We start from the raw sequence: 20,247 nt of genomic DNA, 5'->3' as shown, positions 1-20,247 counted from the left end.
ACGTTGATTAAATGATTTTGATTTCTAATATAAATAAGAATTGCCGGACGATTACCCGTCACTTTCCTTTTCGGCGGATTAGAATATGACAGGTAGAACTTAAAATGTGTGTGCACTGAAATCGGCACCATTATAATATTATGTTTGTCAAAGCAATATTGCTATTTGACATTTGAGCATATAAAAATAAGTGCGCAATGTTAACAAATGTCAAATAGCAATATTGCTTTGTTAGATGAATTGTTTTAATGTGGGGCGGAAGGCAAGAGGGAAACCACTGCCCTATTTTTCCCTAAAAAAGTAGCAATCATGCTACACCGACAAGAGCGTGGCTCTTACATTAGTGATGTGATGTGTTTTAATGTGGCCTTCTTAAGTTCCCTGTTGTCATTATAGATAATCTGAATACGTAATTAATCATTATAGAAGAAAAGAAAGAAGATTGAGAAAAAAAAAACCAACATTAGCCCTGTCAGGACACAGATGACGCATTGCTAATATGCGTCATTTGTTTCTTGCTGGGGTCACCTCTCCGAAGAAGAAGAAATAATGATGAAGAAAGAAGAAGAAGAACTAATTATAAAGAAATAATAAGAAGAAAGAAGATGAAGACATAATGAATGAAGAAGAAGGAAGACTGAAAATTCTACTTGATATTAACTTAGAATCATGATCTGAATAATCCCCCTAAGTATTCGTTACGATGCCACTAACACCTCTTACAAATACGTACAGGTAGCATAGTAGTACGGTCACGAGCATTAATATGTATACACTTTGGTACCATGTCACATTATTTCTTTTTTGACAAATTGAACTATAAGTCTCACTAAATGTCAAATATGTTAGTGCGACAGAGTCCTAAAGTGGGTACATTATATTCCTCATGAATCTGTTAGTGACACCGTAACTAATAATGAGGGGGATGATTCAGACCATGATTCTGACTAGATATTTTGTGGAATTTCTCTCGGAAAATTAATGAAAATTTTACTTAGTTTTTTTTTTTTCATTTCCATGCTATAGCGATAGAAAATTCCACTTGATATCAACTCAGAATCATAGTCTGAATCATCCCTCAAAGTTGTTGGTGTCACTAAAACCCTGTATATCAAAGTCTGAAATCCCGATTCCTTGCAGGTTCATAGGGCAGCTCCTACGGTTGCTCCTCTGCAGCAACGAGCGCTTCGGCCAGCAGATCCAGACCCACGTGAAGGAGCTGGTCGGCCACGAGATGTCCCCCGCGCTGTACCCTATACTCTTCGACCAGATAAAAGCCATTATTGACAAGTTCTTCGATCAACAGCAACAGGTTTGTGGTTCTTACACTCTTGTCTATCAAAGGCCAATTCTTTGACTTCCTTATAAGACACGACGTTCGCCTTCTCTTTAATCTGTTCCCTTCCTCTCTTTCCTTGTAGCTTCACGTCTATGATGTTTTTAATAAATTAGTGTCTTCTCCAATCATCTTGCCTCTTCTGTCCTCAATAACTCTCAACGATTGTCTCCTTTCCCTAACTCTTACAAGCACTTCTTCATTAGTAACCCTCTATTTCCAAATTATTCTTTTCATCCTCCTCCAACACCACATTTCAAAGGCTTCGTCTCTTTGTCTTTCTGTGTCAGTGTTCAAGTTTCACATCCATAAAGGGCTATACTCCATATGAAAGTTCGGATGCATCTATTCTAATCGGATGAATTCTGTTTCTAGCTATTTTATGTATTTTATTGCTATGTTATGTTTGTTCCAGGTTATGCTAACAGATATTAACACCCAGTTTGTAGAGCACACTATTATCATAATGAAGAAGATTCTGGACAACAAGAAGAGTGGTCAGCCGAATGAACATCTCAGCACTACGTCTATTGAGGGGCTCATGCTTGCTATAGTTAGGTAAGACATTTTAGCGGTCACCATTTGTCTGGCCAAGTTGAGTAAGTTTAAAGGTTCCCCAAGGTAGGGATATACCACAAAAAAATACTTTGTGATCCCTAGTTTGGTTAAGACTATACAGACTGATCACCTGATTGTCTGAAAGTAAGATGATCCGTGTTTCGGAAGGCACGTTAAGCCGTTGGTCCCGGTTACTACTGACTGATGTTAGTACGTAATCGTTACATGAGCCAGGTTATGGGCCTTTCGCGGCTCAATAATAACCCTAATAACACACGATAGAAGAAGAAGAAGTACTTAAGTTTTAAATTTGGGCCATAGCACCTTGCGAAATGACGTAGATTCATAAATGTTAAATTAACCATCAACAAGTTTATTCATGATAATTACGTTGAATAAATGGTTCTGATTGGAGGCTTCCTCTACATTTGCATTTTATAGCATTTTTGGCAATATTTGGCCTCTGGCCTTTTAATAGGGATGTTAGCGACATCGGATCGATGACTTGATGATGAGGGGGGATGATTCAGACCATGATTCTGAGTTGATATCAAGTGGAGTTGTCCGTCGCAAAAGTATGGAACTGAAAATTATTACAAAAATACACTAAATCATGAATTTTGCGACGGAAAATTCCACTTGATATTAACTCAGAATCATGGTCTGAGTCATCCCCCTCAGTATTCAGTACGATATCACTGTCACTCTGTATAGGCCAAATATTGCCAAACATGCTATATGCAAATCGAGAGGAAGATCTTTTAAATTTATTCGTTTAATTTCAGATACGTCCGGCATCTAGACATGACAGTGTTATCTGTGCATATAAAGACCAAGTTGTGCCAGGTAGTAGAGGCCATGATGAGACGGCGGGATGATTTGGCTTTTAGACAGGTATTTTATTCATCAATGGTGCTAATTCCTGTAAATACCATCTAATTTTATTTTAAGTTATATCTGTCATTTTCTTATCCGCCGAAAAGGAAAGTGACGGGTAATCGACAAGCATAAAATTTATGGAACACACGTCAATTTTAAGCACAAATCTAAACCAACCGTCTAAAAATTTTACATCAGTCAATAACCCGACACAGTTAAGTAGACAGCACGTCAAACGGATTGCATACCAGCGACGTACCTTTTTGATTCGCCCGGGTTATTCATTCATTTACTCATTCTTCCTAAAATTAAGAGCTGTGAATCATCCGTCCCTTTCCTTTTCGACGGATATGAAAATGACGGATATAACTTAAAATAAAATTAGGCGGTGTCTGCAGGAATCGGGGCCATTATCAACGTTGCTGTTGGCGTCCGTGGTCCAGTGGTTTGAGCGTTGGGCTCACGATCCTGAGGTCTCGGGTACAAATCCCGGTGGGAATACATCACGAAAATCACTTTGTGATCCCTAGTTTCGTTATAGGACATTACAGGCTGATCACCTGATTGTCCGAAAGAAAGATGATCCGTGCTTCGGAAGGCAGGTGAAGCCGTTGGTCCTGGCTACTATTTACCGCTGTAAGGAAGTATTCGTTACATGAGCCATGTCATGGGCCTTTGGCGGTTCAATAGTAACCCTGACACCAGGGTTGAAGAGATGATGGGTTGTGAGGTGGATGACTAACCCCACCCACCCTAGTGTCAGGGTTATTATTGAGCCGCCAAAGGCTCCTGACATGGCTCATGTTACGACTACGTACTTACTTCAGGAAGTATTAACCGGGACCAACGACTTAACGTGCCTTCCGAAGCTCGGATCATGTTACTATCGGACAATCAGGTGACCAGCCTGTAATGTCCTAACCAAACTAGGGATTACAAAGTAATTTTTGTGATATGTCCCCACTGGGATTTGAACCAGGGACCTCCGGATCGTGAGCCCAGCGCCCAACCACTGAACCACAGAGGCCTTGTAAGTAATGATGACAATGATGTTTCGCAGGAGATGAAGTTCCGTAACAAAATGGTGGAGTATGTGACGGATTGGGTGCTTGGGACAAGCCACCAGATCGCGCCGCCACTTAGAGCTGATGCCCCTTCAATCACCAGGTGAGCTCAAAATCGAAAATTAAAATATCGCAAATAATTGTCTGTTCACGCATTTTTACGGTGAACTGATTTGGTTCTAAAGTAAGTAATCAAAAGCAAAGATTTTTTTCAGAGGTACATAACATTATATAACCTCATGACTGTATCCCAATTGGGGTAGTCAGAGCTACATCCATCGCAAGATGAACTAAGTACCCACACCTCACCTAGCTTTCTGTTAGACCAAAGTGATAGGCGGTGAGTCGCATCGCCGTCTATAATGCCTATAAAGTAATTTAAAATAAGCAATGGCCCCGATTCCTGCAGACACCTCCTCATTTTATTTTAAGTTACACCTGTCAATTTCTTATCCGCCGAAAAAGAAACTAACGGATGATTGACTACTGTTAATTTTAAAATTAATGGGCGATTGAATAAATAACCCGGGCGAATAATTTGACGTCATTGGTGTTAACTTAATTTTGTCGAGTTATTGGTCAATATAAAATTTTGAAAGGGTTTTTTTTCTGCCTAAGATTGACGTGTGTTCCATAAATTGCCTGTCGATTACCCGTCCCTTTTGCTTTTCCGTGGATAAGAAAAAGACAGGTATAACTTAAACATAAACTTAGATGGTGTGTACTGGAAATAGCATCAATATTTATCTTCCTCAGATATTTAGTGTGCTGTCGAGACCTGGACCAGGCTTGTATGGAGGCGGTGGCTGCCCTGCTGAAGGGTCTACCGCTGCAGCCTGAGGAGTCTGATCGAGGGGACCTTATGGAAGCCAAGAGTCAGCTGTTCCTCAAGTGAGTGTTATAGAACATAAGTCTTATATCAAGTGGGTTCTGAGGTATATACACAGTGGTCGACGTCATTAGTAGTTTTAGGCGGATGAGACGTTCGTTATGTAAAAATTGACGATTCAAAGTGTAACTATGTTACCTACTGAATAAAGATATTTTTGAATTTGAATTGAATTACCTGCTATTTTTTTTTAACAGCCCCCATGGTATAGTGGTTGGAGCGTTAGGCTCACGATCTGGAGGTTCGGGTACGAATCCCGATGGGAATATCGTCGGAAACACTTTGTTAGACTATCCTTTATTTGGAAACTGCCGGCTTGAATCACCTGATTGTCCGGAAAAATATGATGTTTTGTAAGGCACGTTAAGCCATTGGGCCCAGTTATTAACCTTAAAAAAACATCTCCGCTAACCCGCAATGGAGCAGAGTGGAGGTGACGTCATCAATAAAAGCGGTCAAACGTCGAACTCATTGTTACTTAATACATAAATTAAATTCAAATGAGATTGGTTTGAGATTGGTTTTGATCATCTTTCTATTTACAGATTAGCATTTTATAATTTCTCTTTGACGCCAGTCAATTTTCAGACGCGATTATTGTTTCCGCCCATTTGTACTGTTGCTAAAAGCTTTTGTTATATTTTGTTTGTGCAACAAAGTACATAATATTTTATTTTTGTAAAAACGTTCTTTAGGCATTTTGTTAACTACGAAAATTGCCTTTGCCAGATACTTCACGTTATTCATGAACCTGCTTAACGACTGCAACGAAGTGGAGCTGGCTGAGGGGCCAGGCAAGCTGGAGGACCTGCGCAATGCCACCATACAAGCCATGTCCAACCTGCTCAGCGCCAATATCGATTCTGGGTTGATGCATAGCATTGGTGAGTAAACCGTATAGGTTCAGGCTATTAGGCTATTAGGCGTTGTGGCAAGCAGGTTAAGGCGACGCTTTTCAAAGCTTACTGCCAATCTTTCTACACGTGCAGCCTGTGGGTCAACTATACGCAGAAGGCGTACAGCGCGCTACGTGTGCAGTACAATGATGCGCTCAGGATACTGTTTGGACTTCTGCGATTCTGTAGCGCTTCTCTCATGTTTGCTGAAGCGAGGATAGACTGCTTCTATACAATAATGAGGAAGAGAGGCGCCTCGACCCTAAATCGAATGTGTACGAGTTCGAACAGTACCCTGAGTGTGCTGGTCGGCAGGTGGGACGCGCCTATGTTCGCGCGGTGGATGCGATTGCACACATCTGGCAATCGTTCAACGAATGTATCAATATCGTTAACTTATTTTGTGTTTTCTACTAACAATAGGTTAAGACTGCATTTTTACTAACAACTATGGATTGTTAATCTGAAAATAAATGGTTATTATTATTATTTCAAACTAACTATTCTCAGTAGTTCCTTTGGCAGTTCCTCTGAAGGAACTACTGAGAATTTTTTGTCCTTGTTGTTCCCTCAAAGGAACTACTGAGACTACCAAGTTCCTTTATTTCCGTATCAAGTGTCAGGAAAGAGATTATATGCGGTTTATGCACACAAACTCATTAGAAACAACTATTCCCACTCGGGCTTTGAAATTTCTAGTAAATAGGTTGGCTACTAGGCCAAACATCATAGAAGGGAAGCTACAAGGAAAGAGAGGAAGGGAAAGACCAAAAAGAGCTTGCATGGAACATATTAAAGAGAAGGTGAACGTTGTGTCTTATAAGGAACTGAAAGAATTGGCCGTTGATAGTCAAGAATGGAGAATGCTACACTGACAAGACCAACATCTCCCTACCATTATGCCGTTTTTCACGGGATCCGCTTACCTAGCCTTCGTGGGTTGGACGGTCACACAGGCAGTCGCTTCTGTATAAAACGGTACCTGTCAAATCTTCAGGTTAGGTAAGCGGACCCAATGAAAAACGGCATAATGCTAGTGAGATGATGTTTTTTTTTAATAACGTTTCTTTGCTGTCCCCCAGATTTGGGTTACCATCGCGACCTGCAGACCAGAGCAGCGTTCATGGAGGTGCTCACCAAGATCCTGCAACAGGGGACGGAGTTCGATACCCTGGCGGAGACTGTTCTGGCTGACCGCTTCGAGCAATTGGTACAGCTGGTTACCATGATCTCTGATAAGGTTAGCTTTCCCTTTCAGCTCTTTATTATCTTTTCTTTCTTTTACTTCATCATCATTATCATCATCATGTTTTGGTATTGGAGTCAGTGTTGTCCTGTGGTACTCCGGCTTGCTTCTCAAACGGGTAGCGTCTGTCCGAACTCCGGTACCGGATTTGCATCAATGAGTTATGAATTTCTCTTAAGTGCAGTTTTCACTAACACACTTGGCTCGATCATTATAGACGGTGATACGGGTCACCACCTATCACGCCAACGTGATGTCGAGACCAATCTCGACAGAACAGAAAGCTCGGTTAGGTGTGGGTACTTCGGTTATTTTTTTCACAGACACTGAATAAGTCTTCACTACGAGTAGACTGATATGCCTTGACGCCCTTTCTCTTTCAGGGCGAGCTGCCAATAGCGATGGCTCTAGCCAATGTGGTCAGTACGTCGCAGATGGACGAGCTGGCTCGAGTGTTCGTCACGCTGTTTGATGCCAAACACCTCCTCGCGCCGTTGCTGTGGAACATCTTCTATAGGGAGGTTGAGGTTAGTATCAGTAGCTAGTATCAGTAGCTAGTATCAGTAGCTAGTATCAGTTGCTAGTATCTCTTGCTAGTATCAGTAGTTAGTCTCATCAGTAACAGTATCATCAGTAGCTAGAATCAGTAGCTAGTATCAGTGGCTAGTGTCAGTAGCAAGTATCAGTAGCTAGTATCAGTAACTAGAACTAGTAGCTAGTACTAGAAGCTAGTACCAGTAGCTAGTATCATCAGTACCTAGTACCAGTAGCTAGTAGTGGCTAGTCAAATCAATGGGGTTTGCTCTTGACACACAAGTCAAAGCCTGGAAACCCTTGGTGCGCGAATCAAACTCGGTTTTTTTTTAACAATTAACTTTCCCCCAGGTATCAGACTGCATGCAGACTCTGTTCAGAGGCAACTCGCTCGGCAGCAAGATAATGGCATATTGCTTCAAGATCTACGGGCAGTCGTACCTGCAACAGCTGCTGCAGCCGCTGGTGTCGACGCTGCTGGACCAGGTGGCCGACCAGCCCGACCTTAGCTTCGAGGTCGACCCGGCCAGGTGAGCGAGAGAGATAGAGATACAGAGAGAGGGGTAGTGTATTATGGGTAGAGTGTGTATTTGCGTGTGTGTGTGTGTGTGTGTTTGTGTGTGTGTGTGAGTGTGTATTTGTGCGTGCGTGCGTGCATGCGTTCGTGTGTATGTGTGTGTGTGTGTGTGTGAGGGAGATGTGTGGGTGAGTTTGGGTTTTAGCCTGATATATCTCCCTTGTTTTTATGACCTGAGGGCTGTAAGTAACCAGAATTTCGAACAAGTGACTTCACGTCTTCGTATTAGCAGTAACATTGTGATGTACATCCCATTTGGTTACAGACTGGACCCGAACCAAGACATAGAGGTGAACAGGTCCAACCTCATCGACTTGACCAAAGAGGTGTTCGACAGGATCGTCAACTCGGCGGATAAATTCCCCTCGCAGCTGCGAAGCATGTGCCATTGTCTTTATCAGGTAAGTTGGTAGACTATTCATATCCTTAGCGCTATCCCAGGGATACGGGTGAAGACTTCAACGGTTGCAGAGGCGGAGATGGGAGTGTGATAAAAAGAGTCATCCAAAAAATAAAGATAAAAGGTGAATGCGTCTGTTGTCCACGAAATTAGAAGGTTAAACGAAAGAAGACCATCCATATTTTTTTGGTAAACGGCACCAGGAAAGTCTCATTCTTCTTCTATCGTGTGGGTTGTGAGGTGGATTACTAACCTCATCAATCCTGGTGTCAGGGTTATTATTGAGCCGCCAAAGGACCCTGACATGGCTCATGTAACGACTACTTACTTACATCAGTAAGTAGTAACCGGGACCAACAGCTTAACGTGCCTTCCGAAGCACGGATCATGTTACTTTTGGACAATCAGGTCAGGTCAGCCTTTAATGTCCCCACCGGGATTCATTAATGTTTATGATCAAAGCCCGAATTGAGAATCTCCCTGTGATTTTACGATGTAAGTTACGCATACTCAACTGGGCCGTCACGCCTTCAAGATGAAGTAATAGATATGATTTTGTCGCCAGGTGCTAAGCAAGAGGTTCGCTCAGTTTCCCCAAACGAGTGTCGGTGCGGTGGGCACGGTCCTGTTCCTACGGTTTATCAACCCGGCTATAGGTAAGATCACAGCGACGCTCACAGCGCAGCTCGCCACTGCTGATGGTGGCTGGCCTTTACATAATATAAACAGCCTATATACCTCCCACTGCTGGGCACGGACCTCTCTCAACCAGCCAGGGCCCACCTACTGGCCTAGCCAGCCCTCCGAAGCAAGGAATCTTACATTTTCGGACAACCAGGTGATTCAAACCTGCAATGTCCTTGACAGTCTCACAGAGTGATTTCGACAATTCCCCATCTGAAATCGTACCCGGAACCTCCGGTTCGTCAGCCCAAAGCTCTATTAGACCACGGAGGCTGTTATAAACAAGACAATTGAGTAATTTTCTAGATCAAAGATAAATTATGAAATTCTGATTACTAAATAAAAACAGATCTAAAGGTGACAAAAACGTTTCCTTTTTTTCTATTCAACTTATTTATGAATTTTACTAAACGAAAATGTAATAATAAATCCGATATTTTGTCACGTCTTTCTATGACGTCACAGTGTGCTTTTTCAGACAAATTCCATAGTAATATCCTGTTTTGACGTTTAGTAAAAAGTAACTGATTTGACTAGTTGGAAACTAGCCTTATAGCATGTTTTAAATGTTTCCCAACAGTATCTCCGCAAGAGATGGGCATAGTGGACCGCGCGGTGCCGACGAGCGTGAAGCGCGGGCTGATGCTTATGTCCAAGATCCTGCAGAATATCGCCAACCACGTCGAGTTCTCCAAGGAGCAGCACATGCTTCCCTTCAACCACTTCCTCAGGTCGCACTTCGAGGCTGGACGCAAGTGAGTTCGTTTGCTGTCTTTAGGTTCCTTTGGTGTGGTCGTCAATCTGTTTCACTTGGACATTGACTAACTGTAACACGCACACATACAAACATATTATATACAGGGTGTTAGTGATATCGTAACGAAAACTTTGAGAGGTGATTCAGACCATGATTCTGAGTTGATATCAAGTGGAATTTTCCACCGCAAAAGTATAGAATTAAAAATATTTTAAAAAAGAAACCAAGAGAGAATCATGAATTTGCGATAGAAAATTCCACTTGATATTAACTCAGAATCATGGTCTTAATCATCCCCATTAATATTCGTTACGATGTCACTAACACCCTGTATATATAACATTATAATGACATTATAAAGGGGACGGACGAACCTTGTAAACAAATCGCCCCTGACTCGAGCACTGCACACACTTAATGAGATCGCAGAAAGGACTGATATATTTATATGTAGCCTGGCCGAATTCCGAAAGGTCACCTTATATGTTACATGCTATGTACTATATAATTAATTGCTCCTACTTTAAGATTGTATTGGGATAGTCTTGTAAAGATAGTTCTAGAACATTGATAAATAAATAAATAAATAATATGTACTTTCTACTTCTGGAAACAGAGGGTGGTGGGGCGGGCGGAATGCCAAATCGAAGCAATTCATCTAAAAAAGCAATGTTGGACAATATGACATTTGCGCATATGAAATAAGTGTGTAATGCATTCAGACGTTAAAAAGCAATATTGCTTTTTTTAGGTGAGTTGCTTTAATGTGACCTTTTTAACCTCTCAGGGTGGTAAAATGGGGATCTCTCTGTGGGATCTCATTCGGAATTTTATTCATAACGATTTTATCAGTTTTTTTGGGCAAAATTATTTTTTGGCACACTTTTTCCAAATTCGAATCCTCAGTCTCAGAAATTTCGATCTTTTCTCTTTGAAAACGGTTTTTCTCTTGTTTTGTCGTATACAGATTCTTCATCCAAATAGCGTCGGACTGCGAGAGTATGGAGCAGCAGTCCCACAACTTGTCGTTCATCACGGACGTGTACGTGGTGGCGCTGCACCGTCTGCTGTGGAACCACCAGGAGAGGATCGGGGACTACCTGTCCTGCAGCAGGGACCACAAGGCCGTGGGACGCCGCCCCTTCGACAAGGTATTCGGCTGTCTATCCTAGAGGAGAGAGAGAGAGAGATATATTATATATATAGATATATAGATAGAGAGAGAGATATAGATAGAGAGAGAGAGATAGAGAGAGATAGATAGAGAGAGAGAGAGAGATAGATATATATAGAGAGATATAGATACATAGATAGATAGATAGAGAGAGAGAGATAGAGAGAGAGATAGAGAGAGAGATAGAGAGAGAGAGGGAGATAGAGAGAGATAATGTTAAACAGAGTACTGCGGGGCGGAAGGCAAGAGGGAAACCACTGCCCTATTTTTCCCTAAAAAGTAGCATGAAGAGAATATCGGTGGAGCGACGAGCAATAAAGCTGACAACAACTCGTTAGTGACGACTCTTAATCTTCTTCTATCGTGTGGGTTGTGAGGTGGAGTACCAACTTCATCAACCCTGGTGTCAGGGTTACTATTGAGCCGCCAAAGGCCCCTGACATGGCTCATGTAACTTACTTACATCAGTAAGTAGTAGCCGGGACCAACGGCTTAACGTGGCTTCCCAAGCACGAATCTTACTTTCGGACAATCTGGTGATTAGCAGTCATGTCATGTGTGTATATTTTAATGTTGTAAATGTATATGTGTGTCGTAGATTTTACCTAAATAAACTTTTTTATTATTATTATTAGTAATGTCCTAACCAAACTAGGGACCACATTTTGTGATATGTCCCCATCGGGATTTGAAATCGGGACCACGGAGGCTGTTGTCTACTGTGATCCAAAAAACCCATGTTGGGTGTCAAGGATACACCATCGTATACTAACTTGAAGGGTTTCGTTTTCAGATGGCAACACTCCTCGCGTACTTGGGACCGCCAGAACATAAACCTGTGGAATCGTAAGCATTACTTATTGCGGATTCTTTGCTGTTCTTTCTTTAAAATACGGCGGGTTGACTTTCAAATCAAATCAAATTAAATATACTTTATTGCACAGAACTAAAATTTCAACAATTAGACATTACACATGAATACAGTACAATTTGGGCGGCCTTATTGCTCTAGAGCAATTTCTTCCAGGCAACCACCAAAAGGAAACAACCATTTACAAAAAACTTGGATGCGGGATGGTGCAACAAAAAAATAAATACCTAAAAGTAAAACTAAAGTTAATGTAGTAAATGCTCTATACTATACGTACATATATTAATAAATACTCAATATAATATAATCCATATACAGGGTGGCCCAGAAGTTCAGGTTCAAAATGAAAAATTTGAAATAAAATTTGACATTCTCATACAATGTAGCTGCTACTTTCTAACGTTGTTAAAGGTGCTCAAAGTCACATTTTCAATTAAAAGTAAATAAAAGATACGAAGTTTTAACAACTGTAACAATTTTGGTCGAATTCTCACTTTGACTGCCGATAACTTTTTTTTTATCTCTGATTTCACTTTGATTTATCTTTGATTGAGCGGTACACAGACTTAGGCATAGTTGTGAAGCAAAATAAAATAATTATTAAGAAAGAGATAGCGACAAAATGATCATTTCTGAAGTAAGGTAGAAAATCTAGAAAAGGTACAAAATAGGTCATATCTCCTAAACCGTAAATAATTGCTGAACATACTTACATGGGGGTGTTTCTGGTAGCTAATGAGCCCCGCTTTCTAATTTTTCATTTTGAACCTGAACTTCTCGTTTTTTTTTTTTTTTTTTTTTTTTTGACGTGACTTATTGTAGATTTGCCGCAGATGGCATTAACTACTTGGCCGGACAAATGGGGAGCGCTGAAGGCTCTTACCCGGTGTGAACTTCTCGGCCACCCTGTATATACTTTCATATAATTTTTTTTTCCAACAAAATAGGATCTCCTTCAGCATAATGCCGTGACACGTGCTTAGCTGGTATTGTGGGTGACCCATCGTGAGCCACGGACACACCAAACTCAATAACGTACCTACTTCATCATCTACCTAGCATTATCCCGTTTTTCGCAGGGTCCGCTTACCTAACCTGAAGATTTGACAGGTCCGGCTTTTTACAGAAGCGACTGCCTGTCTTGACCTTCCAACCCGCGAAGGGGAAACCAGCCCAATACACCAGTCACATACCTCCCAAAATGTATTTATCGGGAATGTGACGACCTCACGATGTTTTCCTTCGCCGCTGAGCACGGGATTATCATTTATGATCCAAACATGAATGCTTGCCTCTCACATTGAGGTCGCAGGTTCGAGTCCAGTACAGGCCTACACCAATGATTGTCGAATTTGTTTTGGAATTCGTGTTTGACGACGACGGAAAATTTCACTTGATATCAACTTTGAATCATGGTCTGAATCAACCCTCGAAGTTTTCGTTACGATGTTGTGTTTATGTGCAATACAAACATATATGTATATTTGATTTTGATTTGATTTGGTTTGAAACATCAGATGACGCCAATTTCCCATTGGGGTATCAAGCCACGGAATTCCACTCACTACGATGACGCACCATTTTCGCTTCTTCCACTCTCATCAAAGACTTTATGCATGCTCGCTGGCTTAGAGCAATCAATCAATCAATCCTCAATCAGCGCTTATCGCTATCGATCCACTAGGGTCGATTAATTCTTTCAAATATTTTTCCTCTCAGACGACGCCCTGAGCGGAGCGCGCCCAACTGGGCACCCTGGTGTTGTCTTAAACGTTGTACCGGGTGAGAGCCGGGCTCCCCATTTGTCCGGCCAAGTAGTTAATGCCATCTGCGGCAAATCTAAAATAAGTCACGTCAAAAAAATGCTGGTTTAAAGTACTCTGGGCCTGACCATTCTTTAAAACTTCATGTTAAGGAAGTGTTTTGAATTGAATTGAAATAATTTCGTCACCATCATCCTGCAGAACATCAAGTCTCCTCTTCTCGTCGTACGCGCGCTGGTCCTCCATCGACATGTCCTCCAGCAACTTCGAGGAGTTCATAGTGAAGCACAACATGCACGAGAAGGATGAGTTCAAGAGCATCAAGAGTCTGAACATCTTCTACCAGGCCGGCACCAGCAAGCTGGCCAACCCCGTCTTCTACTTCATATCCAGGAGGTACAAGTAAGTATTGTTATAGTCCGGCAATCTCGTGCGCGACCCTCCTGCGGGGCGACAGACGGTGGCGGGGACGGGGTAGCGCGCCATCCTTTTGACATTCTAGAACACGGCTGCACACGTAGAGAAGTGTGCCAGGATAAATCTTGCAATAAGTTGTACTTACTTGTGACGTAATATATGTAGGAGTGAATAAAAAGATAAAACTATTTTATTTTATTTTTATTATTATGCTTGAGGACCAATTATTAGGAAAACTAAAATATTAATAGATTGTTTTATTATAAATCAATTTCCATATCGCATACTCTTATCACGCGCTCCACTGCGGATTGGTGCAGGTGTTTCAACGGAATCGGGGCCAATATCTTATAATATTATCAACGGCCTCCGTGGTCCAGTGGTTGAGCGTTGGACTCACGATCCGGAGGTCCTGGGTTCGATTCCCAGTGGGGACATATCACAAAAAAATACTTTGTGGTCCCTAGTTTGGTTAGGACATTACAGGCTGATCACCTGATTGTCCGAAAGTAAGACGATCCGTGCTTCGGAAGGCACGTTAAGGCGTTGGTCCCGGTTACTATTTACTGTGTAAGTACGTAGTCGTTATAAATGAGTCATGTCGGGGGCCGTTGGCGGCTCAATAGTAACCCTGACGCCAGGGTTGATGAGGTTGGTAATTCGCCTCAAAAACCCACACGATAGAAGAATTATAATAAGGCACCTAGCGTCGCCTCTTTTATATTGCCATGCCCTTGCGGGGCGTCACATGTACCTTTTTACTATGTTCCACCTTAATTTATGTTTGTGACATGCAATAAATGAATATGAATATATAATGCTTTTTAATTTTTGAATTTTAATTTATGAGGAGCTCGGTGCCGCAGCGGTAAACGCGCTTGGTCTGAGATTGTTGAAGTTAAGCAACTTTCTCAAAGGCCGGTCATAGGATGGGTGACCACAAAAAAAGTTTTCATCTCGAGCTCCTCCGTGCTTCGGAAGGCACGTTAACACGTTGGTCCCGGCTGCATTAGCAGTCGTTAATAACCATCAATCCGCACTGGGCCCGCGTGATGGTTTAAGGCCCGATCTCCCTATCCATCCATAGGGAAGGCCCGTGCCCCAGCAGTGGGGACGTTAATGGGCTGATGATAATGATTTTTAATTACAGAATCGGCGAAGTGAACGCGGATCTGCTGATATACCACGTGATCCTGACGCTGAAGCCGTTCTGCCAGCAGCCCTTCGAGCTCATCGTCGACTTCACGCACACCAACTCCGACAACAGATTCAGGTAAAAGCTGAACGCTTAAAAAGACATATTGAAACATAACATCACACTAATTCATCACTCATTTCGACCCATATACAATTTCAACCCACACACTTTCCCATTTATAATATTAGTATGAATGACATTATTGACAACAACTAATATGTTCGTACTAAATTTATGTTCATAAGGAAGCTACAACCTTCCTTACACATACACATAACCAGCCTATATACGTCCCACTGCTGGGCACAGGCCTCCCCTTAATCAACCGGAGGGGGTATGGAGCATACTCCACCACGCTGCTCCAATGCGGGTTGGTGGAGGTGTTTTTACGGCTAATAGCCGGGACCAACGACTTAACGTGCCCTCCGAAGCACGGAATCATCTTACTTTTTCAGACAATCAGGTGATTCAAGCCTGAAAAGTCCTTACCAAACAAAGGATAGTCTCACAAAGTGATTTCGACAATGTCCCCATCGGGAATCGAACCCGGACCTCCAGATCGTGAGCCTAACGCTCTAACCATTAGACCACAGAGGCTGTTAAATCTTCCTTATGAACATAAATTTAGTTATCATGTATAAACTTGAATAACGGCCTCCGTGGTCCAGTGGTTGAGCGTTGGGCTCACGATCCGGAGGTCCCGGGTTCGAATCCCGGTGGGGACATATCACAAAAATCACTTTGTGATCCCTAGTTTGGTTAGGACATTACAGGCTGATCACCTGATTGTCCGAAAAGGTCCCGGTCACTACTTACTGATGTAAGTTAGTAGTCGTTACATGAGCCATGTCGCCTTTGGCGGCTCAATAATAACCCTGACACCAGGGTTGATGAGGTTGGTAATTCACCTCACAACACACACGATAGAAGATCACTAATTTAAGAGCCACGCTCTTGTCGGTGTAACATTTTATAATTTTGTGTGCTTACCCACCTATCTCTAAGTTTTATTTTGCAATAGTTATCGATAACTTACGAGGCTTGACGGCATCTCTCGCGACGTGAGAATTATTAAACTGATCACACTTCAGAATGAACACATGTTTTCTGTATTAGTTATGATAGTTTTCGTTTTCTTTTTTTCATACCATTTAAACGTTTAAAGAAAAGTTACACGATCTATGTCTTTTCTTTTTTAAATTTTATTTTCAATTATTATTCTTTTTAATTTGTTAACTTCAGTTTCAAAAAAAAAACACAAAAAAAAAATCAGGAAAAATTGAAGGGAAGAGAGGAAGGGGTAGACCTAGGATAACATTTATGAAACAAATAAAAGAGAAGGTGCAGGTCGTGTCGTAACGGGAGGTGAAGGTTTTGGCGGGAAGAAGAGAGGAATGGCGGTTACTCCACCGACAAGAGCGCAGCTCTTAAATAGAGAGAGAGAAAGAGAACTTCAGTTTGATTGCGATATTGCTTTCTTAGATGAATTGCATCGATGTGGCCATTTCAATACCCCCTGGTCTTGATAATTTCCCTTCCAGGACGGACTTCCTGCAGAAGTGGTTCACGGTGCTCCCGGAGGTTGCGTACATCAACATCCACGCGTGCTACATTTACAACTGCAACAGCTGGGTGCGAGAGTACACCAAATTCCACGAGGCAATACTGGCGCCTTTGAGGGTATTGAATATGCACCCTTATAATTGACAACATTTCATTTTTACTAAGGTGCCTTAAATCGAAAACCATTTCGAGATATTTCTATGATTTACACAAAACACATTTTTTCAGATTTTTTAATTCAGTAATAATAGAAATATATTGAAAAATCCACGAGGTCAGAAGAGGAAGGCATAATAAGTTCAGACCTTTACATAAAAATTATAAAAAAAGTAAATGTCATACATAACATGACACTTTGTTTGCGACTTGTTTTAAATACGCATGCAAAGGTACATTACATTATACTGCCTTCATTCTATCAATGGCAGAATCCAATTTTCAAAAAATATTTTTTGTAACTTCTAGTGGAAAAATCTTGAAAAGAAAAAATACGTGTCTTCTATTTAAACAAGTACTTTCGAAATAGCACAAAAAAACCACTACCGTTGTGCTCTCTGCCCGGACTCTCTTGCATTTTACCTGTCAAATGGTGAATCTCAAAATATCAAGTTTGGTGGCGAAATTTCATATTATTTTTTCGTGAAAAATTGGGTTCCGACATGAAAAAGATCCAAAAGGATCCTCGGTTCCGACATGAAAAAGGAATTTTTCAATTCCCAATTTTCCCAATTTCCCCAAGTTTTCACGAAAAAATCATATGACAGTTCGCCACCAAACTTGACACATTGTGATATTCACCCCAAACGTAATGGCCGTACTTTTACCTTTATAAGTTAATCCTATTGAATCTCACTGACTGTATATTTATCATCATATCCTAAAGTGTCAGTCAACCACCATTGGCTTTTGTCGAAAAGCCTTTTCAGAGGGTGAGAAGCGACCTTTGTGTCAAAAAAATCATATGGACCGGGAATAGGGGTTGGTCGATAGTACTACCTCAATGAATTCATTAAAAAAAACAATGGTGCTGATTCCTGTGAAGTGCCGTGGTAGCAAGTATGAAACTGAAAAAAATAAGAAACCACAAATTCATGAATTTGTTTTCGAATTCATGTTTGGATCATAAATTATAGTCACACGCTCAGCGGTGAAGGAAGACATCGTAAGGAAACACAGATTCCCGAGAAATGCATTTTCGGAGGTATGTGACCTGCATTGGGCTGGTTTTCCCTTCGCGGGTTGGAAGGTCAGACAGGCAGTCGCTTCTGTATAAAACCGGTTACATAAGCGGACCCCGTGAAAAACGGGATAATGTTAGGGAGATGATGGTACTTATATATTATAAAATACTTGAATCGAATACTTGAAATAAAATACTTGCGCGTGGAGTGAAGTGTTCCTCGATAATCGATTTTGAGCATTGTCCAAATTCGTTTTGACATTATTATTATTATAATTAAAACACATAATAACGGGTTCTTACCGCGTTTAAACAGTCATCCCGTGATCATGGCACTTGCAACAGTGTCGAAATATCGGGAGTCTCAAATTGTACATTAATATGTTATAATAGTACTGTTATGAAAGGCTAGCTCGCCGGTTTATTTAAATATGTTTGGTAATAACAAATGTTCAGGACCTCCGCGATACAGGGTTTCCCTAGTGCGGGGTCCGCCAGTAATGTATACATGTTTAAGTTTTTTTGATAAATAAACATATTCTATTCTATTCTATCCCCATTTAAACGCGGTAAGAACCCGTTATTATGTGTTTTAATTATGATAATAACCGCGTAAACTTAAAACAATGTATTATTATTATTGCGTATGGCACTACCAAACAATATGACATTACCAAAGAAGTATGTCATTTGACTGGGTTGTCATGAAGCTTTATTCCTCTCCCAGGGCAACAGGAAGCTGGTCTTCATAGACAACCACAGCCGGCTGAGCGAGTATGTGGAGCCAGAGCAGCAGAAGCTGCCAGGGGCAACGCTCGCCCTGGAGGAAGACCTCAAGGTCTTCAACAACGCGCTCAAACTCTCCCACAAAGACACCAAGGTTGCTATCAAGGTGAGGGGTATTTCTAATGCATCATAGTTTGGTTACTATGATCGGGGCAGATATCCACAATAAAAAAAAAATATCTTCGGACTTCCAGACGTACGGTTCCATCTCTATTTGGTGGATATCCCGACTATTCGCACAAAGCGCTTCGCATCGTCCTTCATTATGCGCACTGCTAGGGAGTGGAATTCTCTGTCGTCTTCTGTATTTCCGAATGCATACAACCCGGGTGCTTTCAAGGCCAGAGGGAACAGGCACCTTTTGGACGAAATTTTAGCTTTTGCCGGGGCTTCGCTCGCGTTAATTTGGGGGTAACACGGGTCGCCTTTCCTAATGTTCAAATTTTTAGATTCCTACCTTGAAAACTGCGAAAAGTTTCATATACAATTTTAAGCCCTCTTTGAAGGGGTTGGGACAGATATCCACACACTTTCCCATTTATAATATTAGTATGGATGACATTATCGGATATGGGCCAAAAGAAAACAACTATTTAGTATTAAGGACGAATATGCTCGTATAATCTTCACAAGGAAACCACAACGTCTGACTCCTAGCACAGAGTAAACAAGAGAGAAGGTAGATGGCGTTTCGATCGTACTTATTACTCGATTATAGAATTGAAAACATGCAATTATTAAATAATAATAAAATAATTATTAATCATTATTTAATCGATTTTTGTAATTTTATTCAATTAAATCCAATGGAAATGACATGACAAAGCATAGCACAGCATAACAATAGCACAACATGACACACAACGTTAATTCAAATTCAAAAATATCTTTATTCAGTAGGTAACATAGTTACACTTTGAATCGTCAATTTTTACATAACGAACGTCTCATCCGCCTAAAACTACTGCAGCTTCTCAAAACCTGTATAGCCGGGGAAAAGAAGCTGCAAGAAAAACCTCGGCACAGGGCCCTAGACGTTCTTCAAAAAAATAAAAAATAAACATAAAATATTTTTATACAATTGAGTAATTTAGCTGCATCATATCAGTTCTCAGACAGTGCATTCATATCTTCTACATAATCACTAACTTTATAATAACCTTTTAACTTTATTGCACACACACACACACACACAAACAAAATTACAAACAACAGCGAAAGAAGAGAAAAAAACGAGTAATTATCATGGATAAACTTGAATGTATTATATACCTACACTATCCAAGTCTGTCTACCTCTTCGGGGATACATGTGTGGTGCTCTGTTATGTTATAATGGCACATTTGTTCCCAGGTGGGTCCCACAGCTCTTCAAATAACATCAGTGGAGAAAACGAAAGTGCTCGGCCTGCCTGTTCTACTCAACGATGTATACTACGCATCTGAAATTGATGAGGTAAATATAGTTTCTTTTCT

At 41.1% G+C, this 20,247-nt stretch overlaps 1 protein-coding gene across 10 annotated transcripts in view; it reads left to right on the top strand.

The window, feature by feature from the left end:
- Positions 1 to 20,247, top strand: part of LOC126379095 (neurofibromin) — a 129,966-nt gene that overhangs the window by 29,692 nt on the left and 80,027 nt on the right. For all 10 annotated transcript variants that reach the window (XR_007568239.1, XR_007568240.1, XM_050027666.1 and 7 more), the window contains 19 exons: positions 1,141 to 1,312; positions 1,752 to 1,894; positions 2,680 to 2,788; positions 3,834 to 3,940; positions 4,594 to 4,728; positions 5,456 to 5,610; positions 6,705 to 6,862; positions 7,252 to 7,395; positions 7,754 to 7,932; positions 8,245 to 8,380; positions 8,945 to 9,035; positions 9,644 to 9,818; positions 10,788 to 10,971; positions 11,788 to 11,840; positions 13,830 to 14,030; positions 15,196 to 15,318; positions 16,785 to 16,923; positions 18,714 to 18,878; positions 20,126 to 20,227. Coding sequence is in view for 8 of the 10 variants with exons in the window: in XM_050027666.1 (XP_049883623.1) it covers positions 1,141 to 1,312; positions 1,752 to 1,894; positions 2,680 to 2,788; positions 3,834 to 3,940; positions 4,594 to 4,728; positions 5,456 to 5,610; positions 6,705 to 6,862; positions 7,252 to 7,395; positions 7,754 to 7,932; positions 8,245 to 8,380; positions 8,945 to 9,035; positions 9,644 to 9,818; positions 10,788 to 10,971; positions 11,788 to 11,840; positions 13,830 to 14,030; positions 15,196 to 15,318; positions 16,785 to 16,923; positions 18,714 to 18,878; positions 20,126 to 20,227 (2,671 nt within the window). In the remaining 2 variants the exon portion in view is untranslated. The remainder of the gene's footprint in view (positions 1 to 1,140; positions 1,313 to 1,751; positions 1,895 to 2,679; positions 2,789 to 3,833; positions 3,941 to 4,593; positions 4,729 to 5,455; positions 5,611 to 6,704; positions 6,863 to 7,251; positions 7,396 to 7,753; positions 7,933 to 8,244; positions 8,381 to 8,944; positions 9,036 to 9,643; positions 9,819 to 10,787; positions 10,972 to 11,787; positions 11,841 to 13,829; positions 14,031 to 15,195; positions 15,319 to 16,784; positions 16,924 to 18,713; positions 18,879 to 20,125; positions 20,228 to 20,247) is intronic.

This window comes from Pectinophora gossypiella, chromosome 28 (genome assembly GCF_024362695.1).
Source record: "Pectinophora gossypiella chromosome 28, ilPecGoss1.1, whole genome shotgun sequence".
NCBI classification, from domain to species: domain Eukaryota; kingdom Metazoa; phylum Arthropoda; class Insecta; order Lepidoptera; family Gelechiidae; genus Pectinophora; species Pectinophora gossypiella.
The sequence above is the reverse complement of the archived record's forward strand: the minus strand, read 5'-3'. Positions and strand labels throughout refer to the sequence as shown.